General features: G+C 45.4%; 3 protein-coding genes across 4 annotated transcripts in view; 2 read left to right on the plus strand and 1 right to left on the minus strand.

The window, feature by feature from the left end:
• rbbp8 (retinoblastoma binding protein 8) overlaps nucleotides 1-24335 on the plus strand; it is a 111874-nt gene that overhangs the window by 60369 nt on the left and 27170 nt on the right. The gene's annotated exons all lie outside the window — the stretch shown is intronic.
• ccdc191 (coiled-coil domain containing 191) lies at nucleotides 962-14407 on the plus strand. Its single transcript, XM_064330454.1, has 15 exons — nucleotides 962-1303; nucleotides 2006-2132; nucleotides 2482-2619; nucleotides 3005-3407; nucleotides 4407-4569; nucleotides 4918-5108; nucleotides 5950-6208; nucleotides 6647-7215; nucleotides 7507-7586; nucleotides 8203-8285; nucleotides 10590-10691; nucleotides 11725-11868; nucleotides 12926-13078; nucleotides 13543-13697; nucleotides 13962-14407. The coding sequence occupies exons 1-15, from the start codon at nucleotides 1229-1231 to the stop codon at nucleotides 14149-14151; spliced, it is 2832 nt and encodes a 943-aa protein (XP_064186524.1). The 5' UTR covers nucleotides 962-1228; the 3' UTR covers nucleotides 14152-14407.
• LOC135252427 (zinc finger protein ZFP2-like) lies at nucleotides 16386-23013 on the minus strand. The gene is made up of 4 exons (XM_064330464.1): nucleotides 22698-23013; nucleotides 19271-19866; nucleotides 19115-19173; nucleotides 16386-18604 (listed from the first exon to the last, which is right to left on the minus strand). The coding sequence occupies exons 2-4, from the start codon at nucleotides 19846-19848 to the stop codon at nucleotides 17286-17288; spliced, it is 1956 nt and encodes a 651-aa protein (XP_064186534.1). The 5' UTR covers nucleotides 19849-19866; nucleotides 22698-23013; the 3' UTR covers nucleotides 16386-17285.

Raw genomic sequence — 24335 nt, forward strand, 5'->3', positions numbered from 1 at the left:
CCTATGTTTGTTGAAAACTACGGCAGATGGCTACGTGGGAAACCCATTACTTGTCCAGGTTTCCAGCTTTTGGCAATTTTTTAAAACTAGGAGCTGCAAACTTTTTTGCAATGGATCCTAAAGGGGAATTTTGTGTTTTTCCACATTAAAACACATTTAAGAGACAAACCACACAACAAACGTAACGTTGACTTCAAGGTGCTTTCAAACTGCGCTTTTAGCTGAAAATTAAGTGTGATAAATTGTATACGTACGCCTCCTCCTGGTATGAACTCAGTGACTTCATGCATCTACTACGCAGTCCGCCCTGTGGGGTCAATGACCGGAGGAATAGAGTGTTACAGTTTGTAGTCCTAAAACCAGGAAGTAAGTTGGCATTTTCGAGCCATGGGTTACATGATACACAGATAAATTACACCCATTACTACATAAATTATACATATATCAACCGTGGATTTCGAAGCTATTATGTTCTTTTAAAAAGTAATTTGCTGTATTAATACTATTGAATGGTCGCATTTTTGCAACCTCCACTCTTGTTTCCATACTAGTCCGACGGCACGCGGCAACCGTTGTAGTTTCAATATAGCAACTTACTATTTTAAAGCTCAGAGCGGTTTAGAAATTCACGGTTGAGATATTAATGGGTGTAATTTATCTCGTAGAACAAAACCTGAAGCTCATTAGGGTTACGTTCACCACAGACCTTATTTTCGGCAGAAAACGAAATCCCTAAATGAAAATGCACTGGAAACCTGCATAGGGAACCCATGGCGGAAGAAACGTCCGGATTGGCCTACAAAAATACGTCATCACCGTGCCGAGACCACCCATCACAGAATGGGGTTACTATAGTTACTCAACTAACATACACTAACATACTTTTATAGATACCTATGCTGGGATTTGTAGTCCATTTATTTCACATTTTAAATGGCTTGTGTTTGAAAACTGCGACACTGTGACTACATTACCCAAATATACTTTTCAACCTTCAGAAAGACGACCTGCTACATAAAACAATCATTTTCTGTTCTATATACAAGCAACTAATAACTTCTTAAATTTATCCTTTTGGAAGTCGACACTTGAAGCAATATTTAAGTGTGTTTTAGATCAAATACCTGTGTCGACCTAGGATTATTAGGTCGTGTAACCGAGGGCAAGAGGGTTTTTACAAGTGTTATCTTGCTAACTAACTAGCTAGTCTACCTTCAAATCTTTTGCAATGACACATCATACAGATAACCCGGGCCGTTTTCGTTGGAAGAGGCTCACTAAGAACAAGGCAGTGACTTCTAAGGTAAATAATAATGGCCATTAATATTAAGGCAAATTTTCCCCTTTAGGTACTCTAATTTAGCCTACGTTAAATAGTGAGAAATTTGAGTTCTTATTGCCGTTGAAATTGGTTTTGAAGTAAATAGGTATTCTGGGACAGAACTGGCAACTTTTTAATGCTTTAAAGTGCGGAAAGAGTCCATAAAGTTCCATAAGAGTCCTTATGGAAGTATAGTGGGATTTTTAAATGTACGCAGGCCACTGGAAGCGAGAACGGATAAACTAAAAACATTGCTAGTAATAGTCAAAATGGTCATTTAAAAAAAAAAAAAAAGGTTCGTATTAGACCACGCTGAAGTTAAGCTAAGTTAATTGATTAATAAATAAATGCAAGAAAAATGTAAACGATAAATGAACCTACAGATAAATAAAAGACAAATAAATTAATTGTTAAAATCAGACATGGATGGGTATTTCTGCATTTATTTATCTGCCTGTTTATCAAAGCATAACGCGAAAGAGTAAAAAATCAGGACTAGCATTTTCAGCTATGTTAGCCAATCTCAAATCTTTGCCTGTCTCTTGCCGGTATATGAATTAGTGTAGGGGAGTTAAGGGAAATAACTGACATTTTTTTGTATTTGGCACAATTCTGAAAATATTACAACTAGAACTTCATTAATCATTGTAGGGTGCTATGGTGTGTGTGTGTGTGTTAATGCAGAGAGTAGAGACGACTTCGGAGCTGGCCCTGTCATGGCTGAGGACGGCGTCAAAAAGAATAAATAGCCAAGCAGTTGCACTTCAGAGCACGGAACAGCTGCATGACCACGATGAGGCCTACAGCGAAGGTGTGTGCTCACCTTTTCACACACTTACTTAGCTGCTCAATCAGTCACACTCTAATTCACCAGCTCATTCCATCTACTCAGTCACTCGTCTACACACTCGCATATTAACTCACTAACACACTCCTTTCAATTAACTACTCACTCCCAAACACGCACAAATATGTTATCAGTGATGAATACTGAAGGGTGAATGATTTATCCAATTCAGTCACCATAAATATGAACATGTAACTTCATTCAATCAAGATTAAATGTGTACATGTGCCTTACGTTTTAGTGTATAATGTATGTTTGTGTATTCTCATTTCCTGGTTGTGCTGATGACAATGATTGGCCCCACACTCTGAAGCACAAGACCTGTTGAATAATTGGATGAGCAGGAAGTTGCATCTGGAGCTGGAGGAGGGAGAGGACATTGTTCTCACCAGCGAAACCGACGGGTTATTGGCCCCACCCTCTCCCTTCCTGCAGCACAGTAACTTTAATGGTACAACACCCCCCCCCCCCACAAACTCTCATTCACACACCTTTACACACTTGCTTGCTTTCACTCATTAACACACCTGCACTGTCTTATTCATCACATGATGTACATGCTTGCACACTCTCATTCATACATTGTTGCACAGCTGCCTGTTCTCTCTCGCACACATTTATACACCTGCACCTTCACAAACTCAACTTATCTGCACACTTTCAGACAACCTCACACACCTGCATACCTGCAGTACTCCAAAAATGATAAGCTTTCTGTTACCATTCCTTTGTCTTGCTCTTGCACTGCGCTGCACATGTGTCCAACTCATAAAACTTCACCGTAATCACTGCACCTGTCTCACCCTCTGAACCTTTGTTTCCCGTTTCTGTCTCAGACCTGTACTCCTACCTGGACCAGGAGGCGGACGACTGTGCTGTGCACAACATCCTGCAGGAGCTGATGGAACTAGAGGTGGTGGATTCTGGGATGGCTGACGACCTTACGTCGGACACGGAGGGGAAAAAGGCCAGACAGACTAATGCCCTGGTTTCCATGGAGATCAGGCACCAGCTGGTTCGAGAAAGCCGAGCGCAGCGCGATGCCGAACGCCTGAGGCGGCACGAGGAGAGGAAGCTTCTCAAGGAGGTGAAGGAGAAGGCTCAGTGGCGGGAGCAGCAGGAGAAGTGCAGGAGGTGGCAGAAGGAGCGACAGCAGGAGGAGCTGCTACAGCAGGAGGTGGTGCGACTGCGCAGGAAGATGGAGGAGCAGAGGAGCCTGGAACAGAACACCCGACTGATGTACTGAAACCGTACCCCCTTATAGTCAAGCCATACCCCTATACAGTAATCACAACCCTCATACTCAGGCTACACCACCTTATAGCAAAACCACACGCCTGCATAGTATCCACCACCCCACACACATCAACACACACACCTGACATGAAAAAATACCCTCTCACAACCACACACGCCCCTCATATTAACAGCCCTCCATAGCCGAATATAGTATAGTATATCACCTGCATATAGTAACCACACCCCTCACAGCCCACCCTATGTAAGTGTGCAGTAACCACATGCCTCATATACTACACCGCTTACAGTGGTCAGTACCCACACTGCCTCATATACTACACCGCTTACAGTGGTCAGTAACCACACTGCCTCATATGCTACACCGCTTACAGTGGTCAGTAACCACACTGCCTCATATACTACACCCCTTACAGTGGTCAGTAACCACACTGCCTCATATACTACACCGCTTACAGTGGTCAGTAACCGCACTGCCTCATATACTACACCACTTACAGTGGTCAGTAACCGCACTGCCTCATATACTACACCGCTTCCAGTGGTCAGTAACCGCACTGCCTCATATACTACACGCTTACAGTGGTCAGTACCCACTGCCTCATATACTACACCGCTTCCAGTGGTCAGTAACCGCACTGCCTCATATACTACACTGCTTACAGTGGTCAGTAACCGCACTGCCTCATATACTACACCGCTTACAGTGGTCAGTAACCGCACTGCCTCATATACTACACTGCTTACAGTGGTCAGTAACCACACTGCCTCATATGCTACACCGCTTACAGTGGTCAGTAACCACACTGCCTCATATACTACACCGCTTACAGTGGTCAGTAACCACACTGCCTCATATGCTACACCGCTTACAGTGGTCAGTAATCATGCTTCCGCACAGAGGAGCCACACACCCCTGCTGTGATTGCACCCCTTCACAGGTGAACCTTCAGCTGACTCCTATATGTTCTGCTTTCAAAGGGAGAGGGAGAGGCGGGACAGGGAGACACAGATCCTGGCTTCCCCACCGCCTGACCTTGGCCCCGCTGACCCCAAAACGCTGCAGGCACAAGAGCAGAGGAAACGGGAGCAGCTGCGCCGCCTGCAGGTGGTGCAGTCCAGAGTTCACATGCTGAACCTGCGGGTGAGTGTCAGTGTGAGCGAATCGGTTAATGAGTCAGTGTGTATTCAATTCAATTCAATTTTATTTGTATAGCACTTTTTACTGAGAACTGTCACAGAGACGCGTTACAGTGTAGCAAGGCAAGAGACAGAGCACTTGGCTTCTGCATTTGGGTTATTTTTGGTTGAATAAATAGTAATAAAGTGTAATTTGAGTGTGTTATTAATAACATGAAGTTGGATTCATCTACTGTTGGGACTTGGTGAAGACTAGGTGTGGGATAGTTTTGTCCTTCTGTGTTAAACTGTAGAATTGAATTTATGAAGATATTGTGGTTTTCACTGTGTTAAGTGTGTATGTGTGTATCAGTGTCTGCAGAACCACTTCTCAAAGTGGTATTGTGCCGTGCTGGAGAGAAGAGTGCGGATGGGCAACGCGGCAGCGCTGTGTGATTGGAGGAGACAGCTGAGAGTGTGGCGGGAGTGGCGATCATTGGTCTGGGCCAGTCGGGAGGAGCGTGAGGCAATGAGTACGGAGGCGGAGCTACGCTCGCAAACCAGGCAAGACACGCCCAAGAAATGCCAAACAACACTTTACATCCATGATTTAATTTCCTTGACATATTCCCATATGAATAAACTGGGTTGATTTCTCAATGATTTTTATCACTAACATTTACATTTATAATGACTTTGTTGACCAAGCTATTTATCACAAAATTATATTGTATTTTTTTTGTAGTAGTGCCCCAGTGTCATTCTAGGGTAAAACACCTAAGACTAAAGTTAAAAATATTGAATTGAAATGTTTGCTTGTGTCAGAAACTGAGATTGTTAAATACTGTAAATTACAAATACTGTGTTTGTATTTTGGGCAGAAATGTATTTCATAAACAGTGCAGTTACACCATTTGGCCACAAGATGTATAATAACAAAAATGAACTACATACTTGTATGTGGCCAGTGTTTGTGCATGTACATCCAAGTGACATTAATTAATTCTAACTTTCTGTGTTCACCTTGAAATTTGAGAAGTATATATAATATGATTACAATATGTACTTAATCACATCTGTGGATTCCTTAAAGCAGAATAGAACAATTTGATCATTAACCCTAACTGGAATTAAGTTCTTCAGAATAGTGTAGAGCAAGATTGTGTCATGCTTCAGAAGCAAAATGATGCAATATTATTGCAATATTTACCCAAACTTTGAAGGATACCAAATGTGGACATCTGAAATTAATACAGTAAATGTAGGGTTAGCACATAATAGCACTGAGAGCTGGGCATTTGTGGCTGTGAGTGCTTGGTCATCTTATGTGGTGCATGCTGGGATTTTTATAATTATTATTACTGGCCAGTGGCTCAGGCTGAGCTGTGGTTGTCTAATTTGACAGGCGCCACCAGGTGGCACTGGAAAGCGATCGGCGAAGGGTGCTGAGGCGGCACCTGACTGCCTGGCGAATCTTGGTCCAGGCAGAGCGGATCCGGCAGGACCTCCTCAACCAACAGGCGAAGACACAGCACAAGATGGCTGCCCTCATCAGTGCTGCGACATCAGGGAAACTGGGGTCAAGCAATACCCTGCCCTCAGCACCCTGCCCCCGCCTACCTGCAGCTACTGTCCCACCTGAGACCACTCCTGCGCAGGCCCAGGTGAGGGTCTAGCAGTAGCATCCTCCAATGCTAGCAACACCAGCCACTGCTTTCTTTTCACCTGTTTCGTTGTGAATGTGGACATAGCTAGGCAACGTGTAATACCTGGAAGAGAGTATCGTTTTGCCACAACTCACTCAGGTACCACATTGCCCTGGTCACAGAGCCAGTTATGTCTCCATGATGCCCTGTTGCTAGGCAACAAATGATCCGGCAAGATTTGAACCTGGCGTGGAGCGGTCAGTACTGTGTGGAGACTTGGTGCCTCCGTCACCCGAGCAGCCGTGCAATTTTATTGGATTTAATGTAACTTTTTTCCCCTGGGGGGGGGGGGAGGGCAGCATTAGCATATTCAGTGAAGAAGATATTATAGTATTGAGGAATACAGTTAAAATGTGTGAGCATTTTCTCAGTTTCTCAAGCTGTGTGTTTCTCCAGTCTGGCCAGCAGGGAGCAGAGATCTCCGTCTCTGCCCAGCTCCCACCCCCGGCTGTGCCCGATGTGGCCCTGCCCATGCCCCAAGCCCCGCCCATGCAGGGCAGGCAGGGGATGAGGCGTCAGATGGCCATCAACATACAGAAGACGGAGCAGAGGGCGAATGGTGCCGCACAGAGGTTTGGCAGGAAGGAGGAGTGCTGCAAAGAACAGCAGCGTATCGTCATAGAGCAGGACCAGCATCTGGGGGAGCAGCGGCAGCATCGGGGAGAACAGCACCAGCATCGGGGAGAGCAGCGGCAGCATCGGGGGGAGGAGCACCAGCATCGGGGGGAGCAGCACCAGCATCAGGGGAAGCAGCACCAGCATCAGGGGGAGCAGCACCAGCATCAGGGGGATCAGCGGCAGCATCGGGGGGAACAGCACCAGCAGATCAGCCCTCTGCCAGAGGACCAGAGCATGCTGAAACACCAGCGGAAGGAGCAGAGGATGGTGGGAGAGGAGAGGCCGGCTCAAATAGCTCCACCCTCATGCTCTGGCACAGAGGGACTGACACTACCCAAGGGACCAAGGTAGCCTTCTTTTCCAGGATGACAGTCATTGTGGTTATTTCTGTAGGCAACACTGAAAAGTGCCAAACTCTTGGTGCTGTATAGGTATGGGGCATGCCGCACCACCAAGCCGTAACTTGGCAGGACCGCATCCCAATTATATATAATATTGAATAGGAATTATATTTGGATTTACTCAAAATGAATTGATTTTGAATTGACCGCAACCTTCATCCCTGCAGCCAATGGAAGACTGATTGTGTGTCTGCTTGTGCGTGCGGGTGTGCTCGTGTGTGTATACGTGTGTTCCAGGCGTGTCCAGCAGGTGGCCCCAGCGGAGCATTCAGTGCCCCAAAGTTCCCTGCGGCCCCGTCCTTGTCCCGTAGTGACAGGTCAGTCCGCGCCTCACCGGTCCCCCAGCCACACATTACACACGTACAGCACGCACAAACACAACACGCGCTACACAAAGACCACACGTACACAGCACCGTAGTTTCCATGGATTGCCGGTAAAGGTGTAGGCTACATATGAATTCTCACTGGGTTGTAAAGGCTATATTGTTACAACATGTCTTTGCATGGGGGGTATGGCAAACTCAAACTTCTCCATAAGCTACTTGCCAGTTTATTTGTACCCGTGCAATCTTTTTAAAGTTAGTGGTGTTCAGAGGTCTGGTGACCACTGATACCTGCCCCGATCTGTGGGACTTATAGGTGTGGCTCCCCCAGGGCAGATTTAAACCTGTTTCAAGACTTGTTGCAGCCAATGTCTGCACTCTCAGAGTGCTTGAGACTTGCTGTGGAACCCAGATATCTGATGACCACAACAGATCCAATATCAGCAGTCATTTAGATTTAGTTTCTGGTGCCAGAGCAATGCATCTCGTACCTCGTACTCAGAGGTTAAATGACTAGATTCTCGTCGCTCAAAACACAGAGGTCTCTTATGAATGTCTTAGATCTCTACTAAAACCTGAGGGTCTTTCACCTCTGTCGCTCTGTGCAGCAATGGAGGAACGTGCCAGGCAGCGGGCTGAGCGCAAGAGAGAGGTGGAGGAGATGAAGAGGAGGAAGGAGGAGGAGAAACAGGTGAGAACACAAGGATATCGTGCTGGTGGGTTGTATTTATATGGTGCTTTTTATCTCAAAGTGCTTTGCAGTAAAGGGAGGAAACTCAGCCCGATTGCCACCAATACAAGGTGATGCACAGCAACCCACATCAGCTGAGGGGTCAAAGGGCAACTTGTAGGTTGGCATACCCAGTAGCACAGGGGAGTCGGAACAGAGCGAGAGCTACGATCAGTGGCAAAGTCAGAAACATTAACAGGAAGGTGAATCCCAGCCTCGACATCACGGACACTTGATGAGGTATAAAATCCTCTTGCCAATGCTCGTGATGGGCCACAGTCGTATAATTCCCCCATGGGACCGGGAACAGGCAAGGATGCCGATTTAGAATTCGGAAAGGATGCCAAGGGAACCCCTATTCTAAATGAGTGTCACGTGATCTAGAATTCCCACTGTGAATGTGTGTCCCGAGTCAGTCTCCTCGTACGCGGCTGCCGTGTACACCCCTGAGTATCCAGACACCAGACATCCTCCCTTTTGTCGCCTCCCTCGTGAACTCATCCCTATCTTCTGGATGTTTCGCCTCATCCTTCAAGAAGGCCCACATCACCCCGCTGCTGAAGAAACCCACACTAGATCCTTCAGTCATTCAGAACTACCGCCCGGTATCTCTCCTCCCTTTCCTATCCAAAACACTCGAACGTGCTGCATCTAACCAGCTCTCTGCTTATTTCTCTGAGAACAACCTGCTTGATCCCCACCAGTCTGGCTTCAGGCCTGGCCACTCGACTGAGACTGCACTCCTCTCGGTCAGTGAGTCACTCCATGCCGCACGAGCAGCCTCCCTCTCCTCTGTCCTGATTCTCCTAGACCTCTCCGCTGCATTTGACACTGTGGACCACTCTACCCTCCTGTCCTCCCTGGCAGCAACAGGGATCCGCGGCACAGTCCTTGACTGGATTGAGTCCTACCTCTCTGACCGCTCCTTCCAGGTTGCCTGGGCGGGTAAGGTATCACCACCCCGTCCCCTCACCACCGGAGTTCCCCAGGGCTCAGTCCTTGGTCCCCTTCTCTTCTCCATGTACACCAGATCCCTTGGCCCTGTAATATCTGCCCATGGCTTGTCCTATCATTCCTATGCCGACGACACGCAACTCTTTCTCTCCTTCTCCCCATCGGACACACAGGTCCCGCCCGCATCTCCGCTTGCCTGAGGGACATACAGAGCTGGATGGACAATCACCACCTGAAGCTCAACCCGGGAAAGACGGAGCTAATCTTTATTCCTGCTCTATCCTCTCCCCTCCTCGACTTTTCCATTTCCTTAGGGGACACCGTAGTGACATCATCACCCTGCGCCAAGAATCTCGGAGTGATGATGGACAACAGGCTGTCCCTCTCCAACAACATTGCAGCAGTAACCCGGGCATGCAGATTTTTCCTATACAACATCCGCAGAATCCGCCCCTTTCTCACCACCTACTCAACCCAGCTCCTGGTCCAAGCAATGGTTCTATCCCGCCTGGACTACTGCAACTCTCTTCTGGCTGGACTACCGGCATCTGCCACCAGACCCCTGCAGCTCATTCAGAATGCTGCGGCTCGTCTGGTCTTCAACCTCCCCAGACACTCCCACGTAACTCCCCTGCTCACTACCCTCCACTGGCTGCCTGTTATAGCTCGCATCAAATTCAAAACATTGGTTCTAGCATACCAGGCAGTCAAGGGATCAGCCCCAGCATACCTTCAAAAGATATTCAAACCCTACATGCCAGCCAGATCCCTCCGTTCTGCTACCTCAGGACGCCTAGCACCTCCCCCTCTTCGCACCTGCACTTCCAGAACACGTCTCCTCTCTGTTCTGGCCCCACGATGGTGGAATGACCTCCCTGTGGAGGTCAGAACAGCTGAGACTGTGACCCATTTCAAACGACGACTGAAGACCCACCTCTTCAGGCTGCACCTCTCCCCATCCCTTCCCCCCCTGTAAATGACTAAACTTAGGGTTGTAACTAGGCAGCTGTTTAATAGGTGACTTAGTTGATGCGCCAGTCTTAACGACTACTTGTATTTTTATTTATTTTTATTTTTCCATAGATTGCGTTGTTGCCGTTCTCGTTGTTAGTGTTAATCAGTTTAACCACCAGGGTCCAGGTTGAACTATGCGGTTGTTCCCTGTACTTGGACCGGTACTTCTCTCTAGGGGTTTCGTCATACTTGTTCCTGGTTATGGTTATACACTTTGTTGTACGTCGCTCTGGATAAGAGCGTCTGCCAAATGCCTGTAATGTAATGTAATGTAATGAGTAGCTGTTCTTTTTCCAGGCCCTGATACGGATGGAAGAAGAACGGATGCAGCAAGAGCTGAACGAGGAGAAAAAGAGGGAAGCAGACAGGAGAAGAGAGAAGAAGCGACTGGAGAGAGAGGTCAGTGCGGTGTGTTCATGTTTGTGAGTTGGGAGTTGTTAAGAGTGTGTGCAAATTATTTTTCGTGTCTGTACGTGATTCAGTCTTTGAATTTTGGATGCTTTCGTGATTGAACGTGTCATTTTTGTGCGTATTGATTAAATATTTCAGCATTAGCCGTGGTGTCAGGAAAAGCCACTTGTATGGCTACTCTTTTTTTTGCGGCTTCTGTAAAAAAGCGCTATACAAATAAAATTGATTTGACTTTGATTTGAGGTAAAGCTGCCATTTGCATAGGCGAAGGTTTTTGGCAGTTTGGAGGTTGTAAAAGCCTGAAATACACAGTGTGGCATTCCAGAATTTCCCTTAATAAAGGTGCGGGAGTCTGACTGCTGTTCAGCCTCAGGTGAGCATGTGTAAGACCGCTGCTGTCCCTGGCCTGATAAGCCTCCCTGGCTGTGGGAGTGAACTGGCACAGTTTACAGCACGTGTGTGTGTGTTTGCGTGTCTGTGTGTCTGTGTGTGTGTGTGTGTGTGTCTGGCTGTCTGTGTGTGTGTGTCTGTGTGTGTCTGTGTGTGTGTGTGTCTGTGTGTGTCTGTCTGTCTGTCTGTCTGTCTGTGTGTGTGTGTTTGTGTGTGTGTCTGGCTGTGTGTGTGTGTGTCTGTCTGTGTGTTTGCGTGTCTGTGTGTCTGTGTGTGTGTGTGTGTGTGTCTGGCTGTCTGTGTGTGTGTGTCTGTGTGTGTCTGTGTGTGTCTGTCTGTCTGTCTGTCTGTCTGTGTGTGTGTGTTTGTGTGTGTGTCTGGCTGTGTGTGTGTGTGTCTGTCTGTGTGTGTGTGTGTGTGTGTCTGTCTGTCTGTGTGTGTGTGTGTGTGTGTGTCTGTGTCTGTCTGTCTGTCTGTCTGTCTGTCTGTCTGTCTGTCTGTCTGTCTGTGTGTGTGTGTGTGTGTGTGTGTCTGGCTGTGTGTGTGTGTGTCTGTCTGTCTGTCTGTGTGTGTGTGTGTGTTTGTGTGTGTGTGTGTGTGTGTTGTCGTTGTTCTTGATTTGTGTGTTCAGAAAGAGCTAGAGAGACAGCAGCAGGCAGAGCGGGAGAAGCAGATGTCGTGTAAAGCGGTGGAACACCATCACAGAGCCCTGCTCCTGCGCCACGGGCTGCTTCCTCTGAAACAGCTACTGGAGAAGAGCCGCTCCAACACCCAGGTGAAGACAGCACAGGAAGCACAGATATTTCACAGCCCTCGTCCATGATAAAAAAACTTTTCCAGTCTCCCCTTTCCTGTGGTTTGCTTCTTTAAATCAACAGCGGTAAAGCGTACGAACAATGACAGATAAAACATGATGGGGCTAGCAGGAGATTTTCTGCATGCAGCTCCATTTGGGCAGTTCAGTCAAGTTCTCATTAACTTGAAAAGCAATTATATGTTTTTGTGTGGTACTTCTGCCTTAATATGATGCTCCATTCTAGGAAATTAAACAATGGATCGACTCATCAGCTTTACAGTAATGACACATGAATATCAGGAATATCAACAGAGATTCCCCCAGAGCACTTAACTGCGCTGTAAAGCTAGCTTTACCCTGCAGCCCTGTAGCTCTGCTCAAAACAAGTTTACACTCGTTTAAAGTGCATTTCCCTGGAATACGTCAAAACAATATTGCCATTTCTGTATTCGTTGGACTGACGTTTCAATTTTGTGGGGTTACAGCATGCGATGCATGCTTTCCATTGAAATGAAATTGTTCTCCAGTTAACCCGCTTAAAGTTAGCTGCAGGGAAATCATGTAAATTTCATGGAAAGCGTGCATCGTATGCTGTAACTCCAGAAATTACAGCACATACTGTAAGATTTGCGATTTCTCCCATCAGGACAGCACTGTTGAGCAGCAGTTCATATTACGGTCCTGATTGTACATGTGTCAAAGCTTTATTGAATGAATGCATTAATCATAGCATCACTATGATAACTTTGCTTTTATATCTTAAACCAATTTGGGGACGGTAATCATTCTCAATAGTCACTGTCTCCATGTGTTGCAGTAAATGTGGGCTGCAGCTACAGTGCATGCACAGACACTGTAATGAACTGCATGCAGGACTCATGCAGCACGAGTGATGTCGCTGTGCACGCATTAAGCGGTGCAGGCGGCTGCAGAACCTGCTGTGGTCGAGCCCAGGAAAGCGTTTGTTTTTAAAGATGTGTGATTTATATTTGTCATTCTTCATGTTTTCGTGGCTCGTCGCCCTGTCCTTCCCTAGCGGGCCGAGGCCTACGACAGAGCCTCCCTCCAGAGGCGATGCCTCCTCGCCTGGGTGAGGGCCGCAGGCAAGTCCGTGGCTAAGAAGAACGCACGCGCCGCCCGGACGTACCAACGCATTCTCCTGAGGAGGAGTCTGCGCTCATGGCTGAAGGTGAATGCACACGTAAACACGCTAAAAATGAGATTATAATTCAATTCTGTTTGTTTCATCAAAAATGCTCCAGTCACATACTAGATCATTACCAGACCTGGGTCAAATACTTTTCTGTGCTCTATTGACCTTGCCTGGTGTTAATGAGCCTGCCAATGTGACCAGAAGTCGGGGTTTGCACTGTTTGAGAGCATTTCATTGGTTCCAATACACCAGACATGATCAGTAAAGCATAGAGAAGTATTTGAATTCAAAACAAATACATATTTGACCCAGGGTCTGATTGTTAACTATAATTGCTCTGCTGGAATGTCTTTCTAAAGGTACACTGTTGAGATGTGTGAGCAGTAAGGTTGAAGTGTGAGACAGATCTGTTGGCGCTTGACAGGTGCACAGCTCTGTGTAGGTTGAGTATTTTTGGTACGTTGCTCACGTTAGTGAAGCGCTGGTCATTTCTGCATCAGATGAAAGAGCGCTTGGTGGTGCAGACGATGAGGGCAGAGCGGTTCTGCCGGACTCGAACCCTGCGCAGGACCTTGATGGCGCTGCGGGATCATGTGGCCCGTGAGCGACTTGCAGCACTGGAGAAAGGAAGGCAGGCCAAAGAACACTGGCTCAGGTGTGTGTGTGTGTGTGCTGTATAGTCTAGTGCGTATGTACCTGTTGCGGGTATGTATGGATGCTGTTGGGAGTCCTATGTGTATCTGCTGCTGTTTGCGCACGCGTGTGTGTGTGCTGTAGTGTGTATGTATCCGTTGCTTGCTTCCTCCCCAGTGTGTATCGTCTGGTACTTGTGGATATGTACGGACTCCTATGTGTATCTGCTGCTCTTTGTGTGTGTGTGTGTGTGTGCTGTAAAATCTCCTGGCTCTCGTCTTCGCAGATGCTTGATGCAGAGGTGTTTCTGGGCGTGGCGGGGGCTGCCCCACTTGCTGCGGGAAGAGCGGGGGAGAGAGGAGCGCAGGGAGCAGCTCCGGCGCAGAGTCGCAGAGATCCTGCCCGACTTCAACTGCTCACCCAGAGCGGGGGCCTGGGGATCGCCCCCCCCCCTGAGCAACAGGGCGGGACGCTGAGAGGGTTCGTGCTGCGTGAGAACCAACCTGGGATCGTGGCTGACTTTGAGTGACAGGATGGGCTCGCTAACAGAACTGGAGTGATTAAAAAAGCTCTTCAGCTGCTTATTTAGGTCTCGTTTTCATGGTCAAATACAAACTCTCAAAGCCCACTGATTTCACACTGGCACACGTTCTCGATTTTATTGACTGATTTTCCTAATCAGTTCTTTACATGGAAACTGAAGTATGTGATTCTGTCAGCATGATGCTTTTTTTTAAAAATGGTCACAATTCACAATGGTCTGACATATTGAATTAGATGCTTTAACCACTGACAAATTTCTGACCAGTCACATGCTTTGGTTAAGAAAAACAACAACTTGCTTGTTCTTCTTGGGGAAGAAAATAAATGAACTCTCATGGTTGTGCACACCCCTTTTCTTCACATCTTTTAGAAATGTTGCCATTGCATAGCACACTGGGGCTTTTCTATATTACACACAGCCCAACATGCAACCGTTAATCTTATAATTATTTATAAGATTTTAAGCTGTCCAGCTCATTTTATGAATTTCCTCTGTTTTATCCTTCATTACATTTCTGTCACCATTCATTCTATCTTAACTATTACACTGGGAGGATGAGCCCTCCCCCTTTCTATAGTCAGGATCCTCCTAAGAGCTCTTCCATTACATTTATTTATTTCTTTATTTATTTATTTAACAGACTCTTATCCAAAGCAGTGTACAGAAGTGCACGTCTTCCCATTGCAATGTTTTTTTCCTCACCACCCTATAAATGTTTTTCTTCTCACAGGGGAGTTTTTTCCTCAATTGCTTGTTTTTTGTGGGTCCAAGCCTGGGTTTTTGCCAAATTTTCTTTTCCATCTTCACTGTCTATTTTACAGACACTGAAGACAGTGTCTGTAAAATATACAAATATGCTATGCAAATAACATTGAATCGAAAGTATTTCTACAGTTATTTTACAGGGCTATTTTGTATTTCAGTCATCTACCACCAAGGAACTGAAACAGCATCTATTTAAGGACAGACTTCCGTGCGGTAATTTTAGACTTGTAAGCATGGTAACCCAGGATTATACATCATTTGCGTACATCTTGGCCAAAAGAGCAGAAAAGATTTTGAAGCAAATCATTAGTCTAGATCAGACAAGTTTTATTCACTGAAGACAGACACAAGATAACATTAGACAGACCCTATATATAATCAGACATATACTGGAGCAAAACCGAGAAGCTGTGTTGGTGGTTTTCAGACTAGGGATGGGCAAACCTCAGGAAGTTACTTCACGGTTACACGGTGCAAAAAATGTTTAAACGACAAGGTTAGGAGGGAGATATGTTAGTTCACTGTTGCAAAGTTTACATCTGACTTAAGTTTCTGAAGTTTGTTCAAAGTGAGGCTAAATGGAACCTTTTCCTCTTCCCTTCTTTGTAAAGCATTTTGAGGAATGTCAGTTTAATTTTCACCACACACACAAGCAGGCGCCTAAATTATCACTTGAGAGCTGCTCAAGGAACATAGTTCCCAGGTCCATATCACAACCTCATTGAACTGTCAAAATCCACACCAGATTACCAGTAATACTTCTGAACAAAAATCTGCAACTATCACAATAATAGGACTCGGTAAAAGGAAATGGTTATAAATTATTTTAATAATGTTAGTGCTTCAAAAATCGTTTTGAAAATTTCCAAAACACAAATTTTATTAGAAGTCACACCCCAAGTTTAGATGCAGAAAAAGTGTTTATGTTAACTGGCTGTTCTTATATGTAGCATTTTGGACGAATTTGGTTTACACACAACTTTCATTAAAACAGTACAGGCACTTCATGGCTGACCAAGGGCAATAATTAAGGTAAATGGTGCAGTATCAAACCCCTTTGTTTTCAAATGAGGATCATGGGTTGCCGAATCAGTCCCCTTGTTTTTGCAACTTCACGCCGTTGAGTCAAAAGAACATTCAAAACAAAAATACTAAATAGACATGTTTGGAGGCAACCAAAAGATTTCCTGATTGCAGGCGACATATTAGTTTATCTGAACACCAAGAATACTGTCCCAGTTAGTTTCATTCTCTATGAAAACACAATGGCTCTTTTATAGGACATAAGCTGTTTCAGATAGATTCCATCTCAAGACATCAGGACAAAATTTCAGATACATTTCATATATTGTGCATCCCACTGTATGTAAAAAGATTTCAAAACATGGTTGAGGAGCATGGTTTAATTAATAAAGATTGTTTATTACTTTTATTATGAATTTTTTTATTTTTTCAGATTCCTTCAAATATGCCACCACTTGAATGAGGACTAAAAGCAAAAGTATTCAGATAACGGTCTACTGAAAGTGTTCATAGATGCTTAATAAATAATATGAAGTAATAAAATAATTTCAAAATTCTACTCCTACGATGACCTCCGACAAAATAAATCAATGAATACAATAAATGTAAAAGAAAAATGGGAAAGGGAAAGTACCTTGAATATAAAGAAGAATGGGAAATATTACGTTAGCCGCAGTGGAAAACATACCATAATGGAGAGTTTTGTTCAAACAACCTCACAAGGTGAGGAGCAATTATCATAGAATGTCTTCCATTTGTTGGAGACAGCGTGGGTCTTTTACAGCCAACCACTATCACATATTTTGGAATCGTCCATTAATGAGTTACTTACTGGTTAAAAGTTCACAAAGTGATGCAAAAGGTCTCTGAAGTAGAAATTCCATAGAGGTGGGAGGTCCTATGTATATAAATATATCCTAACTTTTGAAAAGATTTTCAAATACTTGTTTATAGTTTTACATGCTGCAAGCAAGAAAGTCAACCCCAGAAGCCAGAATCAATTGATGACTGGGCTGACATAACCCACATTACTAATACAATAATGTAGTGTATTAACCAAAACAGCAATAAACTAAAATGTCCACCAAGAACATGCAAAATATTTTTTCTTTTAGGTAAATGTTGATTTAAAATGGTCAACATAGGCAAGAGTTTAAAATAAGACGAACTTCTTTTAAAATAATGCTATGTAGAACATATATGCAGCGTAAAATATAATAAAATATCCTGTGATGTGTCAGCAGGGACGTGTGCTGAACAACGCTAGGAACAGCTGAGCTATCCCGAATGAGTTTTCCGGTGTTTGGCCAGGTGAGACGAACAAGAGAAGCTCTTCCCGCACTGGGAGCAGTGGAACGGGCGCTCTCCCGTGTGAGTTCGCTGGTGTATCGTCAGGTGCGACGTGGACGCGAAGCTCTTCTCGCACTGGGAGCAGTGGTACGGCCGCTCGCCCGTGTGCGTCCGCTGGTGATCCGTCAGGTGGCACGACTGGATGAAGCTCTTCCCGCACTGCAGGCACTGGTACGGGCGCTCCCCGGTGTGGATCAGCTGGTGCCTCTTCAGCGCGCTGGAGCGAGTGAAGCTCTTCTCGCACAGCGAGCAGTGGAACGGGCGCTCCCCCGTGTGCGTCCGCTCGTGCTTCTTCAGGGTGGTCGAGCGGCTGAAGCTCTTCCCGCACTGCGTGCACTGGTAGGGCCGCTCGCCCGTGTGGGTTCGCATGTGACCCCTCAGATTGCTCAAGTGGTTGAACGTCTTCCCGCACTGGGAACAGAGGTGCTGGCTCCCGCCCGTGTGAGTCGGCTCGTGCACTGCCAGGAGAAACGCGGATATGAAACTCTTCCCGCACTGGGAGCAGCTGAACGGACGCTCTCCTGTGTGGTATCGGCGGTGCTGTATCAGAGAACTCAGCTGGGTGTAACTCTTGCCGCACTGGGAGCAGTGGTACGGGCGCTCCCCTGTGTGAGTCCGCTGGTGCACAGCCAAGGTTTTGGGCAATTTAAAACTCTTCCCGCACTGGGCGCAGCGGTACGGACGTTCCCCCGTGTGGTTGCGCTGGTGTCGGGTCAGGTCCGACTGAGACCTGAAGCTCTTCCCGCACTCTGAACAGGGGTACGGACGCAGCTCCATGTGAGTTCGCTGGTGCGTGGTCAGGTGCGACGACGATCGGAAGCTCTTGCCGCACTGGGGGCAGTGGTAGGGCCGCTCTCCCGTGTGAGTTCGCTGGTGTATTTTCAGGACCGACAGGCTCACGTAGCTCTTTCCGCACTGGGAGCACGGGTATGGCCGCTCTCCGGTGTGCGAGCGCTGGTGCAGTATCAGGTAGCCCGACTGCGAGAAGCTCTTCCCGCACTGGGAGCACTGGTACGGGCGCTCCCCCGTGTGAATCCGCATGTGCAGCGCGAGGCGCGACGCAAACTTGAAGCTCCTCCCACACTCGGAACACGAGTGGGCCCCCGGGGGGTCGGAGTCGATGATGATGGTGTCGTACTCCTCCGAGTGCACCTTCTCGATGTGCTGGTGCAGCTTCTGTTCCTCCGTGTGAACGAAGGGGCACTCGGAGCAGGCGAAGACTTTGGGTGAAAATTCATCGGTCCGCCCTGAGGAGTGAGAACGAAACAGACGAACAGGTGTTATTGACAGGTAGCGATGAAAGTACACCGTCCGTCACACAGGAAACCAGGAGTGTTCGGAGACGGCCAGAAATCTGAAATACTAAACCAGTGGGCTTGTAAACTATTGCAGTGTCTTTAACGATGCGTACTTACGCCAGCCTTGTTTACCAAGAATATCGAGGGGAAGGAAGAATATTTTAAAAAGAGGTACATCCACAGATGCAACATCCCAAATAAAATCTCGTCAGGGGTTTTTGTTTACAGCAACCGGGGGGACAATGCACCAGAATGACCCCATTACAATATCAGCCATATACCAAGGGCCACGAAGAAGTCTTTGTGTTGCAATGGCATTTGTTTAATTTTTGTGAATGTACAGGAACCCCTATTTTCGAGTGACTGTTCAAGGTATGACATTACTCTCATAATCAAAATGATTGGACGCTACATTAAACCCACAACACAAATACAGAAAATCTGGACATAATTCTTTACCTGCATTTTCTCTCCTGGGTGAGATAACGGAAGATCCAAGGGCAGGTTCAGCATAGACCCTGTAAAAGGCAAATAAAAGAACATTTCTTTATTTTCAAAGTGACAGCAACGTGGAAAAAATACACACGGTCCATCCATCACAACCTTTACTCTTACTCTTTCTCTGATGAGCCCAGCGACTGTTTCAAAGGGCTTCCCAAATCGCCAATCACCTTCTTCTTCTGGGTCTGCACTTTGGACTTTTTGGACAGACAGGAAGCAACAGCAGATGACTGACCCTCCACTTCCTTTTTCAAACAGTCTGATTTCACTTCATTCTTCAGCCTTCCGTTAGATTGGGGACTTCCATTGGCTTCATCTTTCTTGCTCTGTTCAACTTTCTCTCTTTCCTGTTCCCTCCAGAGTCCTTGGACTTCTTCATCTCTCACACCATCCTCCATCTTGATCTCTTTACTCTGCCTTTCGCCACCCTCCTCCTCCTTGATGTTACACAGTATGTCTTCCTCCCTAGTCTTCCTCTGTTCACTCTCCTCAATGTCCCCTCTTCGGTTCAGACTTGATCCTAACTCCACCCCTGTGCAACCTGTGCTGCCCATCATTGGTATTTTTTTGTATTCACCAGAAGAGTACAGTACAAATCCTGATTCTGACTCCATTTGTTTATTACAGTCAGACTGCTCAGTGGAATCCACCAATCTCCCAAATGGAAGGGGGAAGAGAGGGAAGACAATCATCCATGGAGGATGGACTTGCTGAGAAAGAGATGGAGAAGGAGAGAATTAATAAATGCCCGTTTATACGACCTACCTATTTATGGAATAAATGATCACAGAGCATGATATTATGCATCTTCTTTGAGCAAATGAACCAATATTACATTTTTTTTGTTTCTTCCCAACTGAATGTCCACTAATATTTACAGTTTACTCATGCAGCAGATGCTGTTACTTATAAAAATGCAAACACTGCTGCACATTGCTAGATAGGCAAACTCATAATCAAGTAAGTGGCACTGTCAATAATGGGAGGGGAGGGTTACAATGTCTGGATACTTGTGAATAATTTGGGATAGCCAATTAATCTGCCTTCCTGATTGGAGAAGGTCATTCCTCCATCGGGGAAGGGAAGGGCTCCACAAGGAGAGGGTGTTGAGTGCTCGAAGAGTTGGGACAGGCAACTTGTGAGAGGATGCTGAATGGAGAGGTCTGTTTGGAGTGTACAGTTTAATAGCTGTCTGAAGACAGCATGAGGTAGTACCATTTGTAGCTTGGTATGCTAGTGAGAGTGAACTGACATGACTTCAGAAAGCCACTGGAAGACAGTGAAGTGTGTTCAAAAGGGAAGTGGCATATGTGATTTCAGGCTGGCCAGGCATTTTGATGGCTTTTTCACTATCAGTTTAAAAAAAAAAATGATTGAACAGGTTTGTGTAATAGATAACCCCTCGAGCAACCCCACATTTTGTTCACAAGACTTGTCCCTATCTGGAAATGTCAACCTTAGATCTGGATATAATATGGATCAGTTGTGTAGGCCCTATTATTTGAGGGGAAAGCTATCATTTTTGCTTACTAAAAACAGATTTTTACACATAAAAATGATTGCAAATAAGATATTAAAGCTGCTTCTGTTTTAGATGCATATATCAATGGAATGTTGGTTCACAGCCAGAAATTGAAGAGTGCAACACCTGCTGCCAGAAATGATTCCACTGCCCTCTGCGACCCACCACCGAACCAATGAAGAGAGCCAATATTCAGAGCCATGTGGATGCTCATGTGAAAAATGCTCTGCATTTCAAAGGTATGAAACTGTTAAATCCGCATGCCAACCCATTTTAAATCACACCACTTATGCCTAGTCCTTTCAAACATCAGATATTTTATTTTTACTGTACATACTTTTTTATGTCCTGCACCTGAACAAAGTGGATGTGCCCGTTCTAATGTGTACCATCTACTTTATAAGCTAAGAAGTTCCTTCCAGCTGACTACAGCAGAATCTGTACTACTGGCAATTTATGAGAAAGCTTAAAATGTACAGCATTGTTAAACAAAAGTTATATCTGGGTGGGTAAATTGGTGGATATGCTGTACAACATGGTTTCTCGTGGATTTATACATGTAACAGTGTACACTGGGTTTGCACTGATGGTTCAATTGTAGTACATATAGCAGTGGCCTGATATGCATTCTGTTTGCAGTTTTCTTCTACCTGACTGCTCCCTGCATGTTAGCTGAGACAATCCTCTTGTCAGAGCAGATGCCTACCTCCCCCACTCTCACAGCAAATCACCAGCAACTTTGTGGGCCCCACCACAACAGGCCCCCAGCCATCTCCCCCTGCCTCCTCCTTCACCAGAGCCTGCGCATCCCCTCACCAAAGCTTAGGTTTTTTAAAACAAACATCACAATAATAATGATGATGGCGAGCGGTTTTATTTATTTTTTCAATTTTGTAGCTGCATTTGGTCTAAACACTAGAGGGTATTTCTCGATATAATTGTGCCGCCGTGGTACCGCATTTCTACGCTTGCGGGTTAGGCACTCTTCACGGTAAGAAGAAATTGAATGACAGAATTTAAAGAAGTCAGGCATTGTTCACGGCAAGAAATTTAACGACAACATCACAGTGACTTGATCCATAAGTCCATGTACCATACTCACACTCCACCCCCACCCTGGGCATTTGCCCAACCCCCAGTGTTGAATACATGGTTACGCCCTTGTGTTACAGTATATTATTCACAGCGAAACCCCAGCTGGGCAACAACCAAGTAGCGGAGCTTTTGCCATGGTAGATGTTGTTCATAACATAAATGTATGTTTTACATTTCATTTCTTAAACATGCAATTACATAACCAAGTCAACGATACAGTTACGTTTGCTTTTTTGCATGCCGAGACAATGTCACCCACCTAATCATCCCGAGCTAACGTTAGCTAATAGCAGTTACACCTGAGTATTCTCACAGTTTGGATAGTCCACTTGGCAAGGAAAATACTTTAAAACGTAACAATTAATTGTTTATTTAAAATACAATTTAAAATTGTTTTTAGACTATATGGACATATTTGTTTACAATTAATAAAATGGTTAATAGCTATTTCTGTGCACATTAATGACTACGAAAGGAAACCCGCTAGCCTGGCATGACTAGAATTAGCCATTTCAAGCTGTTGTGCCATTTCAAACCGCATACATTGACGGCAGCATCATAAAATTTCGCCAAGGGCTAACAGTACCATTTCGATGCAAGACCACAAACTGTCGTAGTGTATCTCTTAATCACAACGAAGGGGAAAATATTTACCCATGTGTGTTGGACCAGATTGATTTTTTTTCTATTGCGTGACTACTGCTTCTTAAATGAGTCCCTATTGTAAATTAGATTCTTGTCTCAACCATACAACTAAAACAAAAGTAGAAACAATGAATAAACCTTATAAACTCTCAACCTAGTTGTTATATTAACCAACCTACACACCGAGTTCCTAGGTCCAGGGTTGATACACACTGTGGTAGATGCAAGACTCGTTGGCATATATTATAACATCTTTTTATGGGGCAAAATTGTACGTACCGTTGTTTTTGGTCCCCGTACTATTCCGTGTTTCCATCGTTGTGATGTAGCCCAATACGCTATCTGTTATGCGAAAATGAAGGCCGTGTCTTATTTCAAATTATATGTGAACTTACTACTCAGATGTGAAGCATAAAAGAGCCGGTATTAATAAAAAGTATTGTTAAGAGAGTTCCCTCAAGCTTTTCCAAAGGAGGAGAACGAGCTTAGCGAGAGGGTACATCATTCGGCGTGACTTGCAAGTTATCGCAACCAGTGAACTCTATGATATAGACGCTTTATGACGGTAACCATAGAGCGTACATAAGAATTTCAAGGCCATAGAGCGTAGGAAACTGGAGAGGCAGGAGGAGTCAGAAGCTGCAGAAACTAATATGGCGTCTAGTGCACAGCAGTGCTCGATTTACCCATAGGTTGTAATGGAGAAACTCCTGCTTTTTTCTGTCAAACTAAGGGGTTTGCAGTAATTTTCAACCCAGTTAGACCAAAAAGACGCATAAGAATCAATGACTGATTTTACTAGATATGATTCTATAACGAAGTTATAGGCGAGTTGTTTTTTTGTCATCGTAAGTCAACACTAGACTCTGGTTGGACAACATATGACTCACCATGTGGCTCTGATTAGTGGAACGCCTAATACTAATACTGATAAATAGCCTACAAGGAACGCGACTGTAAAGTCGTTTGAACAGTCTATGGTTTGAACTTCCATTGCATTGTTGCTGAACTGCGTATGATCACAGAACTGTATGGACCGAGCAAGCACTAATCATATGATATGGCAAGCCCTTTTAACATTTAATAGGCTGACCAAATTCTCATTATGGATATCTGTAGTTCATTTATGACATTTAATTTAATATGGCCTATCTCTGATTGCATTTTGACTAGTCAAAATGTTAATTTAAGATATCTCTCATTACATTTCGCCATTGCTCCCATAGGTTGCAGCCCCTGGATCTTTCAGTGTATGGCCCATTGAAAAGGCAAGTAAACCCTGCCTCAGCTGCCTGGATGCTGCAGCATCCCAGAAAAACCATGACAATCTATGGCATTCCCAAGCTTGTGTAGGTGGCCTTCCCTTTCACAGCAAACACAACGAATATTCAATCAGGTTGCCGGGCAAGTGGCGTGTATCCCTTCCAACTGAGAGATATTCGATGATTCAGTCTTTGCCCCCTCTGTCACGGATCGAACAACCCGGATCCTAGCTGCCAATCAGAGTGCCCTGCCACTGGTAGATGAAGTTATCCCTCTCTGTTTGAATGTGACCAACGCAGAGAACAGGGCACCTCTCATATGCACATCAAATGAAGACACCAATGTGCCTCTCACTTCTGGGCCATCCACCAGTTCTGGGCAAAGAGGAACTACTCCGGAGGAGCTACGGCCATACCCTAAGGCTGGGCCCAGAAAGAACAGACAGCCAATAAAAAAAAAACATTAAAGAGCGCAATACTCACCGACACCCCGGTGAAGGAGAGGATTTAAAAAGAAAAGGCGGAAACACGAAAGAAGACCAAAAAAAAAAAAAAAAACCCTCTTCACACAAGCAGAAAAAAACACAACAGAGAAAGAACCTGCAAGGAAAAAAGGGAGAAAGAGACAAGACACGGAGTCCTCCTCAGATGAGGA

The sequence above is a fragment of the Anguilla rostrata genome, chromosome 4, assembly GCF_018555375.3.
Source record: "Anguilla rostrata isolate EN2019 chromosome 4, ASM1855537v3, whole genome shotgun sequence".
NCBI lineage: Eukaryota > Metazoa > Chordata > Actinopteri > Anguilliformes > Anguillidae > Anguilla > Anguilla rostrata.

What these genes read in the sequence shown, in the direction of transcription:
- ccdc191 (XM_064330454.1), top strand. Translation starts at nt 1,229, where the DNA reads ATGACACATCATACAGATAACCCGGGCCGTTTTCGTTGGAAGAGGCTC. An exon ending in GAGCTACGCTCGCAAACCAG is followed by an intron (nt 5,109 to 5,949) that starts GCAAGACACGCC and finishes CTAATTTGACAG; the next exon opens with GCGCCACCAGGTGGCACTGG. An exon ending in AGAGCCGCTCCAACACCCAG is followed by an intron (nt 11,869 to 12,925) that starts GTGAAGACAGCA and finishes GTCCTTCCCTAG; the next exon opens with CGGGCCGAGGCCTACGACAG.
- LOC135252427 (XM_064330464.1), bottom strand. Translation starts at nt 19,848, where the DNA reads ATGATTGTCTTCCCTCTCTTCCCCCTTCCATTTGGGAGATTGGTGGAT. An exon ending in CTGGGCTCATCAGAGAAAGA is followed by an intron (nt 19,174 to 19,270) that starts GTAAGAGTAAAG and finishes TGCCTTTTACAG; the next exon opens with GGTCTATGCTGAACCTGCCC. An exon ending in ACCCAGGAGAGAAAATGCAG is followed by an intron (nt 18,605 to 19,114) that starts GTAAAGAATTAT and finishes CTCACTCCTCAG; the next exon opens with GGCGGACCGATGAATTTTCA.